General features: G+C 38.8%; 2 protein-coding genes across 5 annotated transcripts in view; one reads left to right on the top strand and one right to left on the bottom strand.

Moving 5' to 3' along the window:
- Positions 1-24,513, top strand: part of erp44 (endoplasmic reticulum protein 44) — a 138,047-nt gene that overhangs the window by 43,928 nt on the left and 69,606 nt on the right. The window lies entirely within an intron of this gene.
- The window catches only part of nr4a3 (nuclear receptor subfamily 4, group A, member 3), a 28,051-nt gene continuing 8,779 nt past the window's right edge, over positions 5,242-24,513 (bottom strand). For all 4 annotated transcript variants that reach the window (XM_060861845.1, XM_060861841.1, XM_060861842.1 and 1 more), the window contains 5 exons: positions 18,488-18,617; positions 15,995-16,158; positions 15,460-15,656; positions 9,876-10,054; positions 5,242-6,063 (listed from right to left, as the gene is read on the bottom strand). In XM_060861845.1, coding sequence (XP_060717828.1) covers positions 5,792-6,063; positions 9,876-10,054; positions 15,460-15,656; positions 15,995-16,158; positions 18,488-18,617 — 942 coding nt within the window. In that variant the 3' untranslated portion in view covers positions 5,242-5,791. The remainder of the gene's footprint in view (positions 6,064-9,875; positions 10,055-15,459; positions 15,657-15,994; positions 16,159-18,487; positions 18,618-24,513) is intronic.

Genomic DNA, 24,513 nt, shown 5'->3' with positions numbered 1-24,513 from the left:
AAAACTGGTCTGATTTGGGGCGTCCAAAAAAAAAAAGTCACCAATCCAGGTACTTGGATGATTTTAGAGGTTGGAACGGAACGATTTGTAAATTTGCTGCTAACTTGTACTGCCACTGTTCAAATATAAATCTATCAGCATTCTAAGAAACCAAAACTGTCTATGATTTCAGAGTGGGAGGGACAACAATACTCTGTCCCCTGTCAATCACACCAACTCCAACTGTATGAGTTTGTCAGCTTACTGTATGTATGCAGAAGAGGCTAAATAGCGCTGATCTTACCTTAACGTTTATTACACCGGGACCTAGCATGAGCAACATGCATGAGGTGCATGTCTCAGAGGAAACACGTGTTAGCCTTCTCCATATCTGTGTGAAAGGAGAGAGATAGCTAGAGTTTAGGAAATTGGTAAATGATCAAATTGGATTTGTTTTGGGTATTTTTCCTTTGAATGCCACCAGTCTCAAGACCCAACACTCCTTAATTATTAATCCATGTGTAAAAACCTGATCTTTTCACACCGTATATAATACAGTTAAATGTTCAATACATTGATGTGTTTTTCACCATACTTCTGTGTTCTTTCTGTCAATCTTATTGCACCTAAACAACCACTATTTTTATTTGCCTTTGTTTAATTGATTTATTTATTTGTAAGGAGAATTTGTACAAATGACAAATACATTATTTAAGCATTTTATGACAGTTTGTGTGACAATAATGTGTGTGTGTTTGTGTGTGTATGCCTGGGGAATTTGGAGGAGGGGCCGAGGCTCATTCTTGTGTTAAAGCTCTGCTGCCACTCGTCACAGCGTGAGTCCGGCCCTGCTGATCCCTCTCAACAAATTCACTAACAGCTGATCAATATTACATGAGCCGCTCAGTACACACACACACATGCACAGTTGGTGTGTGTGTGTGTGTGTGTGCATGAGCCCCTCCCCTCTTGCTCTAATAGAAGGCTGTAATGAAGACTCCAGGGGGATCTGCTACCTGTCACTCCAGATCGATCTGCCTGCTAACTGACTGACAGCTTCACCAAGCCGCCCTCCACCTGCCTCTGTCTCTACCACCACTGAAAGCTCCAAACCATAATCTATTGGGATATTTTAATAAATAGTTGACTGTTACCTACAGTAAAGGAATATTTCACTTTCATTTCCTTATATTTGATCCTTTACTTCATCATCATGTCCAGGTATTTTTTAGCTATTTCTATGAGCACAGTAACTTTGGTAAAGTGATGTGCTTACTCATTATTTAATACTCACCTCATGGCTTAGGTAAGAGCTAAAATGCAATAAAAAAAACTCTTTAATTCAGACAGGACTGTCTGTTTTATCGCTGTGCCGACATTACTGTGAATTGTTTGCACACCCCTCCAATTTGTAACAATATTCTATGTACAGGAACCCAACAGTGATATGACTGGAGGAAATAATTCCATAAAAAAAAACTAAACAAAAACTTAATATGTCCGAGTGCCTGTATACTGCAAGAAAAGGGTTAAAACCATTGAAGGTGTTGTTGCACTTGATCCCGGTTTAATTGTTTTGTATTTAAAATGCTGTAATTCTGTTCATTTAAAATCCACTGAGCCAACTCTTGTTCTTCTTTCCAAGGAATAAAACCCTGTTTGGGACCATGCGTTCAGTCACTAATGATAATTGCCCTGATATGATCCATTTCTGTTTAGATTTTATATAGTATTTTATATATTCTATAAACTATATATCATTTCTTTACACTTAGCTCTAAGTACAGCTTCATTACAGATGTTATCAATATTGCAGAATTCCATTAGGTTCATTGAATCATGATTAAAACGTATACGTTAATTCCACCATGTTGGACAACCAGAGGCACATATTAATATAATTTTGGCATAAGCTTTGTGCTGGATCTCTCAAATTGAACTCAAACCAGGTTCGAGTGCAGGATCCTGACGCTGGACCACCAGGGACTGTTACAAACCCATATATAACAGAAAATTTTTTTATTAATAACATCCAACATGATCCAACATGAATCAATCAAACCCAGCTAATTTCAGCAATGTTAGCTATCCTTCATAAAGCACACTGGTGGAGGTACGCTAATGCTAATGCTAGCTATCCTATATAAAGCATACTAATGATTTGCATTCATTTATGAAAGATCAATTAATGATACTTTTTTTTTGTTTATTTGTCTTTACTTTACCAATGCTGTTATATTTGTCTAAAGTTTTTTTAAGAGTTTCCTATAGATCTTGTGAAATGATCTGTGCAGTTTTGCCTGATAGCAAGCATCCAAATTGCAAGCTTGATCAGTAACAGTCAAGTGATGTCTTAAAGACTTATTACGCATTCATGCACTTTTTGTAACTGTGTAATAGCCGTATAGGGACGAGTCACTTATAATATTGCTACACAAACATGCTAGCGGTTTTGTTAGCACTGTTGTAAATTTCTTGCACAGATGTTGCTGTCTTTGCTAAGTATTTGATGCTAGCAAAGATCCCCTAGCCATAGAGCAGCTGTGGTGTAAAATAAATATATAGCAAAAAAAAGAACGAATTAACAATAGATATATCTTGACTATTATACAATTACAGTAAACCAAAAAGAAATGATTATTCTTATTTTAAGATAGTTGTACTCATTTTAAGCTTCCACTTTTCGTTTTGAAAGATAATTTAGCTTCTTTCAAGAAAAACATGCTTAAAATGGGCAGATTATAATCTGCCAAGAGAACAAAACAATTTTTTTTAGGGAAAAATATGTAGGATCAAGTTTAACTGGTTTGTTTTTTTTTTTAACCAGAGACCAGAGGTTTTTTTTGTGTTCATGTTCAGCACTGAATGTCTTTGTATACAAGTAGAAACTCAGGCATTTAAGCATTTGTAAGCATTTTTTGTTTATATCTCATAGTAAATAATGATATCGAACCCGTTTCTGCTCTCTGAGATTCCCCAAGTAAAAATTCTGTGTACGGTTATCCAACAGAGGGAAAACAAACATCTCACACTGATAGCCATCACTAGTCCTGACTAATTTTATATCATACTCGATTCAGGCCAGAAAATCATTCATTTCTTTATACTGAATGAAAAATTTTGATTTTCTCAGCGCAATGAACACAAGCTCACTTGCATCCTTCAAACGAATCGTGCAAAAGACAGAGCTGTTTATATTCAATATTCAAATTCCCCCCCCCACCCAAAAAAAAAAAAAAGACCATGACATTTTACTGAGTGGGTGTGTGCAAGCATGCATTTACCTATTGCATGTGTATGTTTGTGTGCATATGTGGTGCACTTGTTGTTGACATGTCAAGACTGAGAAAGAAAGATGCAGAGAGACAGAGAATGAGCAGCCATGTCAATGTGCGTGTGTGTGCTTGAAATGTGTGTGTACCTCGCCTCTAAAATGTCACCGTGTGGATCGATGAGGTTTAACGAGGCCTGGAGGTCTGATCTGCTCACTCTCATTCATGGAATCCCCCTAAAATTACCGTCCCTCCTCGATACTTAACACTCTCTTACCCTTTCAGTGTAATGGGGTCTCGAGGGACAACAAGCAGCAGCGATACACACGCTTACGCACAAAGGTTAGGGGATAAGGGTTAGGGGATACCACTAAGGAGGCAGGTTTAATGATCTTAAACAGGTTCCATTGCTACCTTGTGCTATGGCTGTTACTTGAATAAAGGATTTTGTGATAATATTGCAAACAGGATGATTCTATTACTCTTAAAAAGGCCTACGTTCATTTCATATGATGAATAATATGGATGTTACATAAGAAAAATAAAATAAAATAAAAAAAATTATAAAAAAAAAAAGATATATTATGGTTTTTGTTTTTTTTTATTTTGGTACAAAAAAATCCAGGAACTTTATTTCTTTGCAACATTTTTCTTCTAGAGATCTAGAGCTGCACCTAGATGTATGCAAAGATGCATCATGACTTGTTTTAAAAGTACTATACAAATAAATTTAATTTAACTTATAATTTAATCCATATATAAACTATATACTATATAGATGAATGAATGGAAATATAGGGCCTTACACTCTACATCTTATATCTGTAGAATATATACTGTTAACGATATTAAAAGAATTCGATTCACACTTTTACTCTGTGATTAATTTTTTGTTTAACGATGATCTGAAATCAATTTTTCCTACTTCTGCTTGCCTGAAACTGTTACTTTAGATAATACCAAAATAAAACTACTAAATAATTGAATATTTGTGCAGCTAAACTTAAATAATTCTGATGCTTCCAGCCCTAGTCAGCGATCTTGTTTCATACCTGCAGCAACAAAACTTCACACACTTTCAGACAAAATAATCATTTTTTTCTTTATGATTTCAAAGTGCTGAACAGAGCCTCCAGTGAACCAAAGAGAAAAAAGTAATCCAAACAAATCTAAAAGAGACATTTTTTTTGTAATCCCGTCTTTTCTTTAAAAAACCCAAACAAACAAAAAAAGCAAACAAACGCACAAGATTTGTACCACAAGATTTGAAAAATCTATTGGATAAAAACACTTCAAAATATTAGTTTTGTATTGTGTGTATATATATATATTTATATAATTCTCCATTTGTCGCAAATGGTTGCCTTTGGGCGATGTTAGCGGAAAAGCCCAGTCTGTGAATGTGTCCGAGCCCTTTGTGGAGCTGGCCGTCTTTCGCAAACAAAATAAATACAGGCAAGAAAGGCGAAAAAAGAGAAAACCATGCATATAATCTGTTATTCTGTTTTTACAAATAAAAGACAACTTTTTTGGAACAAAGTCCTCCATATTAATAGATGGTGTTAACAATAGAAACTTATAAAATAGAGCATGAGCACGGAATGTTTCGTCCCTCCCACCCTCTTTCCCGCTCTATCATTCCCTCCTTCCGTGCCACATCCCTCTCTCTTTTCTTACATTTTTAAGTGCTTGTAGCCCAAATGCTCCCCTTGCGCTCTTTTCAAGCTCTACACTCCTAACACTAAAATTTCCTAGTTTGCAAAAAACCAGGTAAGAAATAATAAAATAAAAACTCTACAGTAATTTCAAGTCTGTAGAACTTGCTCAAGAGTTGCAAGAGTTAGTGAGCAGACTGGTGCGTGAGAAATCTGCCTGGTTTGAGATCGTTACTTCACAGGGTGAGTCGTAGTATTAAAATAATTTAGAGTTGAAATAGAAATGGAACACACACACTCTCCTGTGTTGTCTTTCCTACTCTTCTGTCTAATCCTTGTTTTTTTTTTTGTTTTTTTTTTTAAATAGCACTTAGTAAATTGCACTTGTATGCAGTTTTGGGAGTGTGATTCAGTGGTTAGAATTTAATGCACTTTGTCTGGATGTCTGTTGATTCGTTTCGCCTCAAGCTTTCCACAGAGACGCATATACACTCTCACACACATGCTTCTGTTTATGTCCATTGTGTATCATGTGTAAGTGTGTGTAAGTGGATGTGGAGCATCCTGACTGCTTTGTGACTGAATAGAAACCTTCTAACCTTCCATCTTTCAATTTATTTCTCTCGTTTACACACACACACACACACATCGAACCGCAGTCCACATCTCTGCTCCCTTTCTTACACCCACAACACACCCACCCATTCACTCTCTCTCTCACACACACACAGAGATTATCAGACACAGAGCTGAGGTGGAAAGAGTGTACATCTGGAGCCTCTTGAGAGAAAATTGAGTTCATTGAGTCTCTCTTCAGGCTCTGTCCTCTGTGTTGTGTCCCCAGCCTGTGGGCATACCCGGACGTGCTTTGGGGGTGTGTCTGTTTTAGTAGGGCAGTGTGTCCAGGAACCTATCGATGAGTGGTGGAGGTGGGACCAGGTCCTCCAACTTTAAATAGAAGATCCTCTGTAGGCCTTGAGTGCGCTGTGACCTAAGTTCCGCCCTCAGGCCCATAACGGCAGCCACTGGGGGTGGGGCTTTGCCTGCTGCGGCCACACTCGTGGCGCCGCCGGAGCTCAGGTGGTCACGAAGGCAGATGTCGAGCTTGGACTGTAGCTCCCCCACCTTCTTGGGCTCCTTGAGGCCAGGACATTGTTCTGAGGATAAACAGACAGATAAAGAATGAGTGCGTGTGGCCAAAGTTAATTTTTTTCATCCATCCATCCATCCATCAATTTTCTTCCACTTATCCAGGTCTGGGTCATGTAAGCATCAGTCTAAGTGGAGATGCCCAGACCTTCCTCTCTCTAGCTACATTCCCCAGCTCCTCTGTAGGGATTCCCAGTTGCTCCCAGGACAGATGAGATATATAATCTTTCCATCTAAGTCCTTGGTCCCTGTCCCCATTGGACATGCCTTAAATATACCGGCCCCAGAGAGGCATCCAGGAAGACCTAGACACCACAAATCTATCTATCTATCTATCTATCTATCTATCTATCTATCTATCTATCTATCTATCTATCTATCTATCTATCTATCTATCTATCTATCTATTGATCTATCTATCTATCTATCTATCTATCTACCTATCTATGTGTTGAAATGTTTTCAATTTCTAATAAAAGCTGAACCATACAAAAAAACTATTTATACAACAGTCTACATTTCTGCATAAATAAAGGTAAATCCCAAATAATAATATAAAAAATAATATAATATAATATAATATAATATAATTTAATATAAAACTGTGTATTAAGTTTAGGGACAGACTGTGAGTGATGGTTTGAATCCAAGGTTTGCCACTGAAACACTGTAGGACAACATACTTAAACATATAAAAATACTTGAGTGTTTATATTCTCTCACAGATGTAAGTTACTTTGGATAAAAGTATCTGCTAATTGAAATGTTTTTTTGTGTCCTCTTAGATCACTGACTTCTGAGGACATCTAAACCCACTGCTATGTTTAATCTGAATTTTTTTTGACCCAATCTTCAGAATATTTAAAGTTATGGTCTTATTTACCTTGCTCTTTAAACTTCAGTGTATATACACTATGTACTTACAATGTAAAACAATAAGATTTGGAATAGGTTATAGTCACTGGATTAAACTAAATTCATAGAATCCTCTCTTGATGGTTATCTTTTTTTAAACGCACCTAAGCGGTAAGTAAATGAGATAATCTTGCATGTTTATTGACAGGCTGTGGGAAAAGGTCTGTGGTTGGTGGACTGCTATATCAGTTCAAACTTCCTCTTCCTGTGTATGTAGGCCAAATTTACTGACTAAATGTAGCACATTCTTTAACAAACGCTAGCTTGTCCACATTCCCTACTGCTGTCATTTATACCCGCACTCGTACAAACCCACAAACACCGTCACAAAATGTCTTATGTCTTTTTAATTTTGTTATAAATAGTGTTAATTGAGATGAAGGTAATGTTATTACCATTTTAAGTCTATTTACAGCCTGCAAAACGTGTCGAACTCGATGCAAAACAAAGACACGTTTTTACTAGGTACGTTTACACATGAGGGAAATAAGAGCAGACGTGATCATTTCTCTAAAAGCATTACCATAAACACAGGACAAAAATCAGGACAATTAGTAAGATAAGGTGATGCTGCTCATCAGCCAAATTTGATTTGGGCTCAATACTAATGTAGTTACCAAACGCGACACCACCAGCAGCTTACTAATGCAAGACTGATGCATGACCAATCATCCACCCCAACTAACTCCCCACCCTCATTCCCCCAACCCCCAATTCCTTAAACACAAATCATATACACACCTGATACACGTATCGTCACTTTTACTGCTACTTTGTGTGCTTACAAAAAATTTGAGATTTGTGGTGTGTGTGTTTGTGTGGTCTGGGTTACAAAAGGAACAAATGTCACACTTGCTCCTAGCCGCTCTCGCACTGAGTTAGTGTGAAGCTTCTGCTCTATCACTTTAGTGCTTGTGTGTCAATAACAAGCCTCGAGCCGTCCCACTTCACACACTTCTCGCTCCACGTTGGATGTTTCTTCAATCCAAATGAATTGCAGATTACAAACTCTTTATACTCACACCCTAAACACTTTGTTATAAAAAAAAAATGTACATACATACATTACATGTTCCATGTAATTTGAATAAAATCCGAGAAGTGTCGTTTAAGTGTCAGTGTTGCCATAGCAACAAGGACCACAAAGTGATACGTCACGGTTGTTTTCATATTAGCAGCGTTTTTAATCGCCTTTAATCACCATATATAATATTAATATTACATATTAATTATAATTATTAATATTAATTATAATTAATTAATTATATTTAATCGCCATATATAAGTTATATATGTCATTTTCACACCTCAGCCTATTTAAAAAGCTTTAATTATTTCATTGTTAATGAATCAATTAAGCGATTAATTAATGAATTGATACGATGAAGTTCCTCAACAGGTGAATGTTGAGCCATAAAATGAGCCATAAAAAGTTTATGCAAATATTCTGATTGTGGCAGTAATCAGATTAAAAGATTACCAGTTTTTTTTTTAATTATTTAATGCATTGATTTGTAGGGCAGAAATTTCATTTGAATTGCCTTCAATTGGTTTCCTCAAGTAGGATTTACATTATCTGAGTTTTAAAGTGGTTTAATTCTAATTGAGCTATCAAGTAGTTATCAGGTATCAGGTAATTTGTTAAGGGTTCATAAGACTTATAGATGCTGTGTGTGTGTGTGTGTGTGAGTGTGTGTGTGTTGCTTTTATTTATTCTCGTGCTGTGGGTGTTCAGTAGTTGCATTGTCCCTCGTTCTACTTTCGCTCCCTCTTTCTCTCGCTCTCTAGGGGCTGATCGATGGTACTCTTTCACGGCAGACACTTTTAGAGGGTCGATAGTTTGAGTCGAGGAGTAGAGAGAGAGAGAGAGAGAGAGAGAGAGAGAGAGAGAGAGAGAGAGAGAGAGAGGGAATAGAGGAGAGCAGGGCTCCACTGAATAGTGCGCGATTCCTTCTTCTACAGAACTAAGTGCTGCTCCATGGAGGCCAATACATACCCCCCCACACACAAACACACACACAAACAGACACACACACAAACAGACACACACATATTTTCTGCTAAAGTCTGATGCTGATAAAATCAGCTATTATTTCTCTTGTCGTTAATTTGAAAAATGATTATACTGCAGTGATGTCCTTTTGTGTGTTACAGTGTGAAGAAATATCATCAGAAATGCTGTTGTTACTCAATCAGTCAATCTATCAATCAATCAATCAATCAATCAACTAATCAATCAATATTAAATAGTTACAGCCAGTTACCTAACTTCTGAATGTAACAGCTAAATTATCGTGACACAACAAAATTAATTAATAAGTAATTTAGTCACCTAAGATGGTTAATGTTCAAACTTACAGTAAATGTAATCACATGCATATCATATCACATGCAATGAATCAGAATACATATAAAGCACATCTTCATGCACAACAGTTTTAAAATCATCCGGAGGAGAGAAAATGAATCCCTGTGTCACCCTGCTGTGTGGTGTCTGTGTTGTTCATGCATGTGCATAATACCTGAAACACCTGCTGGTTCACCCACCCACACACACACACACACACACACACACAAACACACACCTGTTTGTGTGAACTTTGCCACCCAATAATCAATAATCCCCAGCTGTTCTAATAGACAATACACAAAACCCTTTTTCATTCTCTCTCTCTGTCTCTCTCCCGCTCTCTCTCTTTGGCTGTGATTAAAAGGGGATTAGTCCCTCCGTGTAGTTAAACCCAGTCTCGGCCATCACCTGTCCCACACCTGAGATAATCAGCGCCAGCCACACAATGAGGTGTGAATGTGCGAGTGGGGGAGCGTGGGATTTCAAGAGGAAAATGGTTAACCTCACAGTGTGTGTTATACTTGCGGTGTGTGTTATGCTTGTGGCGTGTATTACCTGTGAGCAGCACCAGGGCCGACAGGCAAGAGAACGCAGGTAAGTCCAGGCTGAGACTCTGAAGATGAGAGCTGAAGTCTCTGATTGAGTCGAGCCATTCTCCGAAACCTCGCAGACACTGCAGCCTGTGGAGCACCAGGCCTGTGCAGAATACAAACTTCTCCTCTGCCAACAACGACCTGCAGGAGAAAGAGAGAGAGAGAGAGAGAGAGAGAGAGAGAGAGAGAGAAAGAGAGAGAGAGAGAGAGAGAGAGAGAGAGAGAGAGAGAGAATGAGAATAAAAATGAACGGGAGTTAGCACAATCATGAAGTGTTATTTATTCAGCCTCACAGGCATTGCAGAGTGTCCAGAGAACAAACTTTTCTGTAAAGAAAAGACAGACAGAAAAAGAGAGGAGCAAAAACAGGTGGAGGGAAAAAAATGGATAACTTTTTTGTGTTATAGAGAGGGATGGGGAAAATAAATAGAGATTTAAAGGGGCAGAAAAAACCAATACAAATCTTTCTAATACAAGACTTTTCATCAGGATGTACATTCAGTGAAGAAGATATGACTGGACATATAAATGCCTGTCATTCAGTTTCCCTATTAAAAGTAGGGGATAAAATGAATTCTACTGCTGCATGAAGCTTTTGTACTTATAAGTCACTTTCTGCTGCTGTGAAAGGTTTCACAAACACCCGTGGAAACCCTAAAGCCCTGCACTTCACAAAAAAACAATTTATACTCAAGCCTTGTCTTTGCTTTATTACAGAATATCACTCAGATATTATAGATTTGCAGCAAAATACTGCTGCTGTAATCATAAAGACTGACTCTTATACACACCCTACATACATAAGCTATTCACAGTGTTCCAGTGTCTGCTGCTGTCACTGATTGTAATCAATCATAATGATGCTTTCTGTTATAATGAAGCTTTCTGTTACGTGACATTTATTACACATCTATGGAAATTTATTACACATCTCCAGAGTCAGTGCTTTGTAATGGTTAGTGGGTTTCCAGCCATTGGAGAGTCTTGAGCTTTTCTGTTTCTCTGTAAATTCAAAAGCTGTGTTTTATTTTCTAATTATAAAAGACACTTTTATATACAACGGTGATGAGAGACCAGTACAGTAATGTGCTCCTGATGAGGATGACTCCATATGGACAGATTGAAGATACATGAGGTTACTGTGGATGGCACCATTTAGAAACCAGGAACATGGCTTTGGACTGCAGCTGACACAAACAGATTTACACTCAAGTCTCCATCAGTGAACAGTTCATAACTTCATGTTAAGACTAGAATGAATTTCCTCGTTACCTAATTGCACTTTTTGTATATAGTGCACTGCGAAATTCATAATCCTTCTCTCCGGTGTCACCCAGACGAGGATGGGTTTCTTTTTGAGTTTGCTTCCTCTTAAGGTTAGTACTAATTATGACATGACATACAGCTAAGTACGGTGACCCATACTCAGAATTCGTTCTCTGCAAAGAACCCATCCAAAGTGCACACACACAGCAGTGAACACACACACACCGTGAACACACACCCGGAGCAGTGGGCAGCCATTTATGCTGCGGCACCCCGGGAGCAGTTGGGGGGAGGTTCGGTGCCTTGCTCAAGGGCACCTCAGTCATGGTATTGCCGGCCCGAGACTCGAACCCACAACCTTAGGGTTAGGAGTCAAACTCTCTAACCATACTGGGAGTTTAGATATTTCTGTAAACCTATATGTGACTATTGTTAAAAATATCAAACGAATAAAACTGAATCAAATTGAACTGAATAACGTGCATCTTACTAATATATTCCTACCTACACCGGTGCACTATTTTGAGTGTTTATGGTTTAGGACGTAGGCAAACAAACTACAGCAAGCTACAATTTTCATGCCACTATGAATCTATTTAAATGATGAGTGTGAGAATGTTTGCGTGTGTGTGTTCACGTCCTCATGAGTGTATCGTTTGCTTGCTTTGTTTGCTTTTTTGGTTGCAATGATTTATTAAGCTGCAAGTTGATTACTACAACTTTTTCTTGGCACTGATGAGGCTCAGACAGAGAGGGAGGGGAGGTCGGGAGGGACTCATAGCAAACTGTTATTATTTATTCCATCTTCAAGGTGATGTTTGATGGCTGAATTTCAGTCGACTCCACTTTCATCTTTTAATTAATCACCTCTTTTTTCTCTCAAAGGAAAAAAAGAGATATCGTTTTCCGTTTTTCTGCGTCTGCCTTACTGATTACATATATACGAACACCTACACGCACAAGCGTACACACACACACACATGCTCTGTCTCATCTCCTCTGTGCAGGTTTGACTGGAGCGGGTTTAAGCCTGTAACACACGAGAGCTGTTACCATGGGCACAAATGAAAGCCAGCATAGGGAAGAGTACATCAAAGATCAGAACGGGACTTAATTACGTTCGAGCTCTCGCAATTAAAGCTTTTAAAACATTCCTGAGATTTCTTTCTCCTCCTCCATCCCCCTCATCTCTCTCCCTCACTCTTTTTCGGATGTGGGATAGAACTTATGGAGTGAGTTTGTTATGTTTCTGCTCAGCGTGGTTTCATCTGAAATGACGGACCAGATTTAAACCGAATGACCCGTACGATCTCGCTCATATTCCTCTCCTCTCCCGTCCTCGTCTCACCGCTCTACATCGCTACCCCTCCACGAGCAACCCTGCAATTTAGGAAGGAAAAACCTCCTCTGGTTTTCCTTGCAGAGTGCTGGCTTCTGCTTGTGAACTGTTCTTCATTAGCACACAATTACGGAATGCAAATGCGCTTAGACGCAGCAGGAGAGAAGAGAAGAACGGGAGAAGGGATGCAAGTGGCAAAAAAAAGACATTAAAAGAAAACTAGCAGTTTTTTTTTCTGAGAAAGAATAAAAACCTGATTACACACAACTCCTTTATATTAGTAGTCTAAACAAAGTTGGTGTCAATTAACCATTTTTTACATTTTATTCTCCGAAGTTCAACGAGTCAAATATTAACACACTAATATGTTATCAAACCTTTAGTAACAGCTCATTCACTTCTATTTCTATTCTACACACAATATAAAATCTAAGACTTGTTCAACAAAAAAAAAATGGCGAATTAATAATTGATTTAGTAAAGATTACTGTAAAGAGATGTTTATAAAACATTTATAAAAGTCTCCAGTTTCAGTGCTTGAGAACAGTAAGCTTTAGGCCATTTGAAAGTCTTCAGTCTATAAAGTGAAGAACTGAACTTAATTATTCAATTAAAAGTCTTCTGTACTGTAAAAGAAATAAACAATGTTGGGACACGTGTTATAGGAAAATAATCCATGATGGAATAATAAGCCCCAAGCTGCATTATATTCCATATATAATTTATCATTTCAGAAATGGGAGGACTTGTTTTTTTTTAGGATGAATTTGTAGGTCTTTACCAGTATAAACAGCACAGAAGCACATGGTTACCAAACAGAGTTGCAAATAAAGGAAAATTGTTAGAAAGTAGAGTATTAGAGCACAATGAGCTTCTTTCCCAGCTACATGATTTAGGTTCTTTGCTCCAAATGATAATGTTTGCTAGAGAACAAAGTCACTTCAAAGTGCTAATGTTTCTACCTGACGGTTTGCATCAAACAAAACCTTGTTTGTAAAAACCAGTGCCGGCTGGTGTAAACGGTCTAAATGGTCTAATTGTCTTATTTGCTTTATTTAAATGATTTAAAGTGGATTATTTTGTCGTGGAACCAAGCACAACCACATACAAGGAGACTGTGTGCTGTTAAATAAATCGCAACCCTAATGGTGTGACAGTAATAACGCAGTTTTATTCATTCGACATTCAGAATTGTACAGTGCAACGTTTGTAGTTTCGAATTTTGTTTCATACAACCATCAGCCATAACATTAAAACCAGAGACAGCTGAAGTGAATAAGATAGATTGACTCATTACAGAAAACAGAAAAAATGGGCAAGCATAAGGTTCTGTGCGACTTGGGTGAGGCAAATTGTGAAGGCTAGACAATAATTCACATAGTTCAATGTGACTCAGCCTCAAAATTCTCAACATCTCTGTGAAATGTTCTGGACAAAGAAGCCTGATCCAACGTATATATTACTTGAAAAACCTGCTGTTAAAATCTTAATAATAACTCGGAATAATTTATTTACATTCGTTTACTTTAAGCCTATTCAACATGTACTGCAGTGACGAAGTGCACAGACACCGCGTAGCTCTATTGAACGGAAACAGCAGATTCCTGAAACCACATTCTTTACGTCGTTTACGTCATGTGCAACAGTTACAAGGGTGTGTAAGACACTGCAAATAAGGATGACTGTGTGTTAAAAACACAATGTGTGTGTAATAGTCTTTGACATGAGTGTAAAGGTGCATGTTTGCTCCCGTGTACAGTTTGTACATGCCAGACTGTGTGACGTAGGCCCGGGTGAGTCAGAAGCCCCCTACTGAGGCTGTGACGGCACCACCCACTGGCCTCCCTTTCTGCACCTGCTCACTCACTCACACACAGTGAGAGACACAGAGAATAAAACAGAGAGATAGAGAAAGAGAGGGAAAGATAAGGTTTGGCTGCATTGCTAGCTAAATGCAGAGCAAAAAAAAATCCACTTCCTGTTAAAGAATTCGGAACGCTACTGAGTCATGACAAGCAAATTAAAAATCGCACTTAGTCTGCTATCAAGTTTAGTGCTGAAAAACGTGACGTATATATGAGTGTATCACAGGAGGGTTGCTACGTATATGTGTGAGAGTTAAAGAGGGTTGCTATCCCATAAATTTAAACAAAGTACATGCCGGAGGTGGTTAGAAGAGTGACCGTAGCAACCTCCAACCCAGAGAAAGTTCAAGATCATGGAGACTCGAGTTGGTTCCAAATGTAAAATCATTTATCTAGTTCCCAGTGTAATCCAATATCAGGAACAATGAAGTAAAAATCAAACACTGAAACAGTGCAGCACTATTAAAGGATCTGTTTTTGGAATATTTTACAAGCTAGATTATTGTTAGCTTGGAAAGTAAGATCAAGATGCCACATCAAGTTATATATATATATATATATAAATAAATTATATTATATATATAATGATAGGGGGCACGGTGGCTTAGTGGTTAGCACGTTCGCCTCACACCTCCAGGGTCGGGGTTCGATTCCCGCCTCCACGTTGTGTGTGTGGAGTTTGCATGTTCTCCCCGTGCCTCGGGGGTTTCCTCCGGGTACTTCGGTTTCCTCCCCCGGTCCAAAGACATGCATGGTAGGTTGATTGGCATCTCTGGAAAATTGTCCCTAGTGTGTGATTGCATGAGTGAATGAGTGTGTGTGTGCCCTGCGATGGGTTGGCACTCCGTCCAGGGTGTATCCTGCCTTGATGCCCAATGATACCTGATTTACAGCAATTTCAAATGCGCTTATCATTTTGTTCCCCTAATTAGTCACAACTAATCCTGTCCCACACTCGGAATCTTTTCAGGTCATGACTAATAAACTTTTATAAAATGATATGCTGAAAGTATGTTATGCTGCTTTTAATTAGTGTCAATACCGCATATTATTAATAATGTGTGTGTGACCCTCACCTGTTGGCCAGGCGAAGTACAAAGAGTTCAAGGAAAGCTGAGTCTATGAGCAGACTCTGGTCATCGTGGTGGAGCTCAGTGAATCCGGGGAGCCTCTCGGCCCAGCGACGCGTCACCTCCATGGAGCCGGTGAGGACGCGGTAGAAAAGCTGAATCTGCTGAGCCTCGGCTAAAGTTCCCGTCTCTACCGCACTGAACTAGAACGACAGACAGAGAGGATGTGTTAAGGCCAGTACGACTATTTCGGGTTTGTGTTTCGGTATTCTCAATACTTCCCAACTTTATAAAGTACAATTTGACAGTACAGAAGTATCGTTATTTGTCATGCCACAGAAACTAAACTGAATTAGAGGTGTGGGCGAGACAGAGAAAAAGAGATCTAGACATAGATAAAAAAGAAACAAAGAAAGACAAAAGAAGGAATAGTGAAAGTGGTAAAAGACAGAAAAGAATGAGAAAGAAACAGAATGACAGCCATGACTTTGTAGATGAACAACAAGGGTTCGTACACAGATGCACACACACATGTACCTACCTGGCTGTAGTCAAGCTCTCGGGGGATGGACTGTGAGTAGGCTCGGACGAGAGCGTTGACCAGGCTGAGAGGGGGTGACGGCGGAGACGGCTCAGGCTGCAGCGGACTCTTCGGCTTCGATGGCAAACGCCCTCTCCGCCCCTTCAGGTTATCTGTGCGTACCACTGTGAAAAACACACATACATACACGAGTCAGACTGAGCCTTCTGCATGCTCACGTGCCCAAAATCTTGAGATGTAGATCAATGTAAGAGCAAAACACTATCCCAGTGTAGGTGTGGATAACTTTGCTAGGATGTTACGGGTTGAAAATATTTGTGTATATCATGATATATAAAGTCAGTAAAATATTGATAGAAATTTCTATCAATAGAACTTCGCATTTAGAAGAATTAGCTGAAGCTAGCACCAAACAAATACCGCCAGTCTGAAATCATGTATTTTGTCTTGTTTAGAGGAAACAGAACCATAGCTTTTCACTCTGAGAAAATAGTTAACTGATATCTGCAGTAACTTGAAGAATAATATGCTGACCGCACAATTAATGTACCACACATACTACAGAAAAGATGCCCTCTTTTAGCTAAATGCCCACTTAGTAGCTAAATGGAAGTTTTTGTATGTTTATAATCTATTATCTATTTAGTTTCATCAACTTTTGAGTCTTAATGCTGTCACTTTCAGCAGCTAAACCTCATTACAAGCGAATACAGCGCACATGTAGTTTTGCATCATGTAGTTAAATGTCTAATTTACGAGTATATAAACTGGTGTACAGTCTGATCACTGGTAAAAGGTGAATGTTGCTATGGATTCTTATTACGATCAACATGATTACCGTGATACTGATTGTTTGATTTCGCTCTCGATCCTCAACGACTACTGATTTGCCTGAGGTACTCCTTAAAACTTGTCGGGTCTCTGCGGGTAAATCTGGACACACCATCCGCCAACTAAATCTCCAGCTAGAAAGTGACCAGTAGATGGCACTTGAGAGACATGTTGTTTTCTGAGAAGTGTCTGAGCTTGTCTTAATATTAAACACTCAATTACACCAATCAGGGGTAATGAACATCAGTCATAAACATACTGTATGTGTGCTTTCTTCAGATGGTCATTAATGCTTTAACTGCAGAAGCGGATATATGTTCCCATAAGCCTGTGTAAGAAACACAATCTACATGGGTCCTATACATGCCTCCACCGTGCACCGTGTCATTACAGCAGCGGATCAGACCTGATTGCCGAGGCGAAGTGTGTGAAGGAAATCCTGTACCTGATAAACATTCCCATTATCTTTTAATTCATTCATCTGCCGGCCGGATGAGCCGAGCACTAACGCTTTATTAGGGTGCATATCCTCGACGTCTGCTGTCTGCGAGTGTGTGTATGTGGTGTTTTAAGTGATTTATGTGCAGATTATCCTCCTCTCTCCTCCTGTTTCTAACCACAGGTCCAGGGGGGGTCATATGCACTGGGCTTGTGGTCATAATTGCTGTGATAAACAGTCAACAAGGTGATTGGACAACTATTATCAGAATTTAAAGCAATGAATAAACTGTAGAGCCACAGCACCTTTAGTTGGTGTGAACGTTGAAGGAAGCTGATCGCTGGCAATAAAATTTAATGATGTAAATTCTACCTAATACAATCTTTGTGAACTCCATTTGACTCCAAGACCACAATCCGGTCTTTATAACAATACCATAATCTGTTTTTTAAATGCATGTTCATTCTAAGTATGATACCTTCCTCTGTATTTGCATAAACACAAAGTATGTATCGCAATGCATTGGATGTATATCACATTGACTTTAACGTATTTGAGAATTGTTGCAATCATTAACGCAACTGAAGTTAAACCCAATCATGCTATCATTTAACACTTTTAACCCTTTGAATGGTGTGTTTATGCATTTTATTCACTAGATAATTTATATGAATTAGTTTTTCACTATCCAGAATGAGACTAAAAGCTATGTAATGATTCAGACCTGATAACATATGGAAAATGTATTTCCTTATCAACATAATTAAATCATTCTGTTCATGAATGCAACATTTTAGTTTAATCTTGCTGTTACAGTAAGTGTGTGTGTGTGTGTGTGTGTGTGTGTGTGTGTGTGTGTGTGTGTGTGTGTGTTTAGGGATATCTGACAGCTTGTTGGTCCCTGTTAAGAAAACTACTCTTTTCAAAATCAGCAGGTTTTATTGAAAAACGAATTTGCTTTTGGTAAATGAAGTTACAGTTAGGATTAGATTGAGGCGTACAGATTAAGGACATAGCACTAAAAATGATGTCAGTGGAAAGTTCTCACAAAGAAAGTAATACTTTATTCATGCAATAATAGCAATATTATCGGTGTGTTAAGAGTGGAAGAGATTGCATGCTGAGTGAGATGCTTTTGAGTGTGTGTGTGTGTGTGTGTGTGTGTGTGTGTGTGTGTGTGTGTGTGTGCATGTGTGTGTGTGTGTGCATTTGAGATTTCTTACCTTCCTTTACCATGCCCACACTAAGACATTTCTGGAAGCGGCAGTACTGACAACGGTTTCGTCTCCTTTTGTCCACTGGGCAGTTTTTACTAGCCAAACAAACGTACTTTGCATTCTTCTGCACTGTTCTCTGTGAATACACACACACATACATACATACACACACACATGCACACACACACAAGTACAGACACACACATATACACACACACATACACACACACACACACAAGAGATAGAAAACGGTCAGCAGCAATAAACACATTACTATTTAATTTCACACCACACACTGTTAAGGATTAAATAGGAAGTTTAGCTTCCGGGTCAGATTTTAATTACAGCCTATTAAAAAAAGCTCAAGCTCCAGCGGGATAATTTGATCAAATTAATTTCCCGCCTTGCGACAGCCTGCGGGAGACACGGTGTGATTAGCGCGAGCCGCTGACAATGAAGTGCGATCAGGCCGCTCTCGCGCGTACAAACACTCCTCTGGGAACTCGCGGGTCAGCTCGTGGCTGCGCTAGTGGGGTGTGTGTGTGTGTGTGTGTGTGTGTGTGTGTGTGTGTGTGCGTGCGCGTGCGTGCGTGCGTGCGTGTGTGTGTGTTAGAGAGAAAGGGAGAGACAGAGGGGGACCCGCTGGGCTGGTTTTCTACTCCGCCGAGATTATTACCGACCTTATTAAAATGATATTAGAGAGAGAGAGAGAGAGAGAGAGAGACAGAGAGGGGAGAGAGAGACAGACAGAGAGAGGGAGAGAGAGAAATAGAGAGAGGGGAGAGAGAGACAGAGAGACAGAGAGGGGAGAGAGAGACAGAGAGAGACAGACAGAGAGAGGGAGAGAGAGAAATAGAGAGAGGGGAGAGAGAGAGACACAGAGTGTGTGTGTGAGAGAGAGAGTAATAGAGAGAGAGTAAGAGAGAGAGAGAAAGAGAGAGAGTTCCAACACAAAAAGGACACTTAAAGGTAGATGCGTGAGACCAGAGCGCACAAAACAAACATAAAAACAGAACTTTCACGAGCGACAGATGTGGCTCATTTAATCCTGTCGTAATATCAGCCAAAAAACAAACAAACAAACAAAAAACAAACAAACAGCCGTTTCATTACAGATTTAGACACCAGAGCAAGGTTAACAGACCGAACGGAAAACAGTGCTAATTTAACGAAACCGCAAGATGTCTGTCAAAGACTCAAGGTTTTCATTAAGTCTCTTTAATCAGACTTTCTTTTTTTAAATGATTTATGGACTTTCTTCATTTCTTGCGCATGCGCGTCTTACTTCTCCTATCTAGTGCGTGCATTATTTTAGGACTTCTGTCAGAAATATCCATGTTAAATCTGTCCAAGAATCTCATACTGCAAACTAACACTTACACACCCCAAAGACACAAATAGGTGCAGCTGAGTACCTCTAGTACCCTTTTCTTCCTGAGTGTATACTATACTATACTATACTATACTATACTATACTATACTATACTATACTATGCTATGCTATGCTATACTATACTATACTATGCTATACTATACTATACTATGCTATACTATGCTATGCTATACTATACTATACTATACTATACTATACTATACTATACTATACTATACTATACTAGACCTAAAACACTGGTTTTTCTCTTGAGTATTTTAGATATAGGAAAAGGCTGCATCCATCAATGCAAACTGCACAGTAGTGGATCTATACTTTATGTAGAGGGAGCAGGTTGGGACCAGATGGTTCATTTAGTCTACACATTTACTCCATTAAATAAGATAAAATAAGAGATTGATTGATTAGTCAACAGACAACAGATGATTAGTTACTAAAGGGACTCACACACACACACACACACACACACACACACACTGCATTTTGTTAAAAAAAATTTTAGCCAGCTTCATAATTGCATGTTCGTTCAAATTGTGTTTCTTTTTTCTTTCTTTTGTTTTCTCTAAAAAAAAAAAGAACACACCTCTCTTTTATTTTATTGCTGCACTGATTGTTGTGGCTTTCAGTTTTTTGTAGGTTACGCTGTTTTGCAGTTGTGGTCCACCAAGTGCCACCACCTAAAAGCATCCTTGTAAACAGTGCATCAGGTTTGTCATGAGAAATACATGTGCAATTTGGGTGACCTGGCAGCCCCGTTAAAGACTGTTTACTCCATGGTGCCCCATGGCTCCTGGAGTCATCCGCTTTACAGGAGTAATAGTCTGGTTTTGACGTCACGTTCCTTGACCCCTCCACGGTTACACCACTGAAACCTTACACGACTTTACTGAATAGTCTCTTATGGTTGCATACTATGTGTTCAATGGGTGATAATCAGTCTCTCTCACTCTCTCTTTACACACACACATACACACACACACACATACTGTACTCAAACACACTTACACACACACATGCAGATTACACCATCTCTCTTATTGTTGGTTGGTGTAATCTTATGTAAAGACTCTCATGGAACACAAACACACACACACACACATACACACACACACACACACATTAATCTGACTGGTTTGCATAATTACTATACATTGTTATTCAGTTAACAGAATAAAACAGATTCTCATTGTGGCATTTTTAGGAAATGGTACAGTAGGACACAATCATCACAAGCTCTTTCCACAAGCAACTGTGGATGGTTTAACACTTTTAACCCATAACAACACTTGCTTATTCGGAGGGTGCATTTTTGCATTCACATTGTTGCTAGAGGATATTAATAAAAAAAACAGTGTTGCGCTATATTGTATCAGCTAAATAGGATTATGTATAAAAATACAATCTCTAAAATTGTGCTGTAAATTTTAAACTGACAAAAAAAAATCCTAAATCTGCATTCGTCCACTGTGGTCCAGTGCTGAGCAGGGTCCAGGGGGCTGGTAAGGACAAGCGGATGTGGATTCATGACATGTAACATGTGGTAATGGCCTCGTCGCACATCCAAACTCCCCAGGGATCCTCCATCATGCCTTCCTCTCCTCTTCCTCCCCTAATCAGACATTTCTTCCTCCTTTACGCGCTCAGTTCGCTCTGAGCAAGTAATTAGAACTGTGTGTTTGTTCAAGAGCAAAAGGTGGAAATGGGTCATCATTAATTGGTTAAGTGTGTGTGTGCGCGTGTGTGCGCAGATGTGTTGCAGACCACCGCTACAATACATGCCTATGTTTTTCCGCTCGCTATCATGTCTTTATGTCTCATGCATATAGCCTGCATGTCCACGTGTCTATAATTCTGCCTTCTCACCTTGAACATTGCTCATTACATACAAAATAACGCTGATACACTCGTGCACGCGTGTAATTGAGTTATGCAAGGTTGCAGGCTATTCTCTATCCACGACCGGCTCATGTTCTTCCAGTGCTATGGCTTACGGAGGTGTATTTTTTTCTGAATGAATTCGTCTCTGTCCCTCTCTATTATTTACATACATTCTGAATAATACTCTCACGCATGGCACAGTATGACTCACTCAGAAAACTAAAAAAAACCGACTGTGAAAAAGTTGACTAAAACAGAAAGCCGAATTTTCCTAATATTTAGTACAGTTACTTAATAGAAAATGGCATGTATTCATATGGAAATAAGAACATTTAGTAGAAGAAGATGTGAATATTAATAGACAAAATCTGGGCAGAACCCAACAATGATTCGACAATTAACGCTCGAATAATTTGATGGCAAATATGTGTAATCCATTAAGCACAATGTTTTGCATTTATATTAAATAAGCAAAAATGTTCAAAATGGGTGTATATATAAGCTATGGACAGCGTTGAAATAATACATATGAACTAATGGATAGCATTAAAATTCAGTCACTAATGTTTGTATTATGTGTTAAAGCACTGGGGAATATAATTGAATAGTTGCTTTGTGTATGTGCTAATTATGTTTGTGTGTGTGTGTGTGTGTGTTTGTGTGTGTGTGTTGGCCATAAAGGCCTGAGGATCCAGAACCCCTGCTTTTATTAATTAGTAAATAAAAATAAATTGTGAAACTAATTGAACGAGGATAGATTATTTCAGCACCAGACCACAGGCTATATTCAATTATCTCCAGTCCACCATTCTCCAGTTCAGTCATTCTTAATTCTCTCTCTCTCTCTCTCTCTCTCTCTCTCTCTCTCTCTCTCTCTCTCTCTAGATTTTCTGCTTGGACTTTTCTCTTTAAAAGTAGGAGAAATATGATTATATATGTTTTTTAAAAGTGTTGATCATTATTTCCTGCTCTCAAAGTCTCTTCCTAGCTGGGAAATATAGATGAACTTTATAGATGAAGTGTTTTGTGCCTACAATTGCCTACCTCCTTGTCTGATTTGTGTGTTTGTGTGTGTGTGTGCGTGTGTGTGTGTGTGTGTGTGTGTGTGTGTGTGGCTGGGATATTGGACACAGCTCCAGGCTGTTGTATTTTAAGTGCGCGCCGCTGTCACACCTCTTGCTGGTCGCCGGGGGAGACGACCCTCACAAGCACCGTAGCAACCGCCGGTCAGACGATTTGTGAAAGGCACTCAGACAGACACACACATCCACACGCACACACACTTTTTTCACATTTCAGAACGAAGCACTGGGCAATTTTTTAGAACCTCAACTCAACTCAGCTTGTGTAATTCCTAAAGGCTTGTCTTTTTATGTATTGTTTAGTGTGTAACGTTTCTGTTTTTACCTCAACGTACATATTCAGACACTCACACTCACACACATCACGCATCAACACATCCTTCTCTTTATACAATAGGCTACAACCTTGGTTAAAGGAGCCTGCCGAGTGTGTAACAATGGAGTGTTAACCCTGAGCCTCACACTCGAGGAGAGAGGGGCGTCGGGTGCATGTGCCACTTTCAGCCGAGAGCTCCATTCACCCCAAGAGCAACCTGAATGAGCGTTAATGAATACGCAATTAATACAAGCCATAGTGCAAGCACACTGCCATACACGTCCATGTCCACGATGCACAACACGACAACCTCCTGCAAGCAGTTGCACAGAAACACAATACAGTACTCATTACTGATTTATTTAGGAATTAACTAGTTATTGTTAAAAAATCTGAACTAAACCCCAGACCAGTAAATTAAGTTTCTCCATTGATATGTATTTCAACACATTATTTCATGTAATTGATCAAACATTTACTAAATAGTGAATTATGGGTATGTGGATATAGTTAGTTAGTATCAAAACTGGTAGAGAGTTTTAATTGATTAAGTATATTATTTACATATTGCTTGAAAAGAAAGAAGATGTTCCAGACATGCATCCATCATCTATGCAAACAAAGTGATGCTGATGCTGTAGGAGGTGAAACCAGGTGATATTCGTCATACAGCCTCCTAAACACGTTGCTCACACAGATGATGCAGAATTGATGCAGAATTTTTATCCAAAACACCCCGTCTCTCTGAATCTCTGTGTGCCATACTTAAGTTATACTACGTTGATGATTATAAATGAAATACACTATAGTTACTTCTTGCATATATCATATTTTTTGATCCAGTTAAGCCTGCGTCTCTGTACCAAAGTAAGGCCGTGTCTCGAAAGGTAGCAACGTCACGACTCTTTAAAATGCAGTTTTTTTTTTTCACCCAAGGCATCATAAATGTCTTATTGGAAGTAATATGGCAAAATCTTAACAATATATTATTTATATCAGTAAAACAAACAAACAAAACAAAAAAAGTAGATTCCATACACAAGTTTGCTAAGGAAATGTATGAGTTAAGGTGCAAAACATATGACTAAGTCTAAGATTTGAAGTGAAGAATGTGGTTAGTTGACTTCAAGACACACTGTGATGAGTTTATTGAACAGTTATGGGTTTGTCACTTCTTAAACGTTTTCCTCTTACAACTCTAAAATGTTTCTGTAAAACAGCTTTTAAGATTCCCTCAGATGTCCGAGCCAAAAAATCCTTAAAAGTTTTAGTTTTATATTTTTGATAGGATAGAGCACCATGTGTGTGCTGAATCAACTCAGACCTTCAGGACTCTTAAATCCCCCCATAATTTTATATATTC

This window comes from Tachysurus vachellii, chromosome 25, assembly GCF_030014155.1.
Source record: "Tachysurus vachellii isolate PV-2020 chromosome 25, HZAU_Pvac_v1, whole genome shotgun sequence".
NCBI classification, from domain to species: domain Eukaryota; kingdom Metazoa; phylum Chordata; class Actinopteri; order Siluriformes; family Bagridae; genus Tachysurus; species Tachysurus vachellii.
This window is presented reverse-complemented; position numbering and strand designations above follow the sequence as displayed.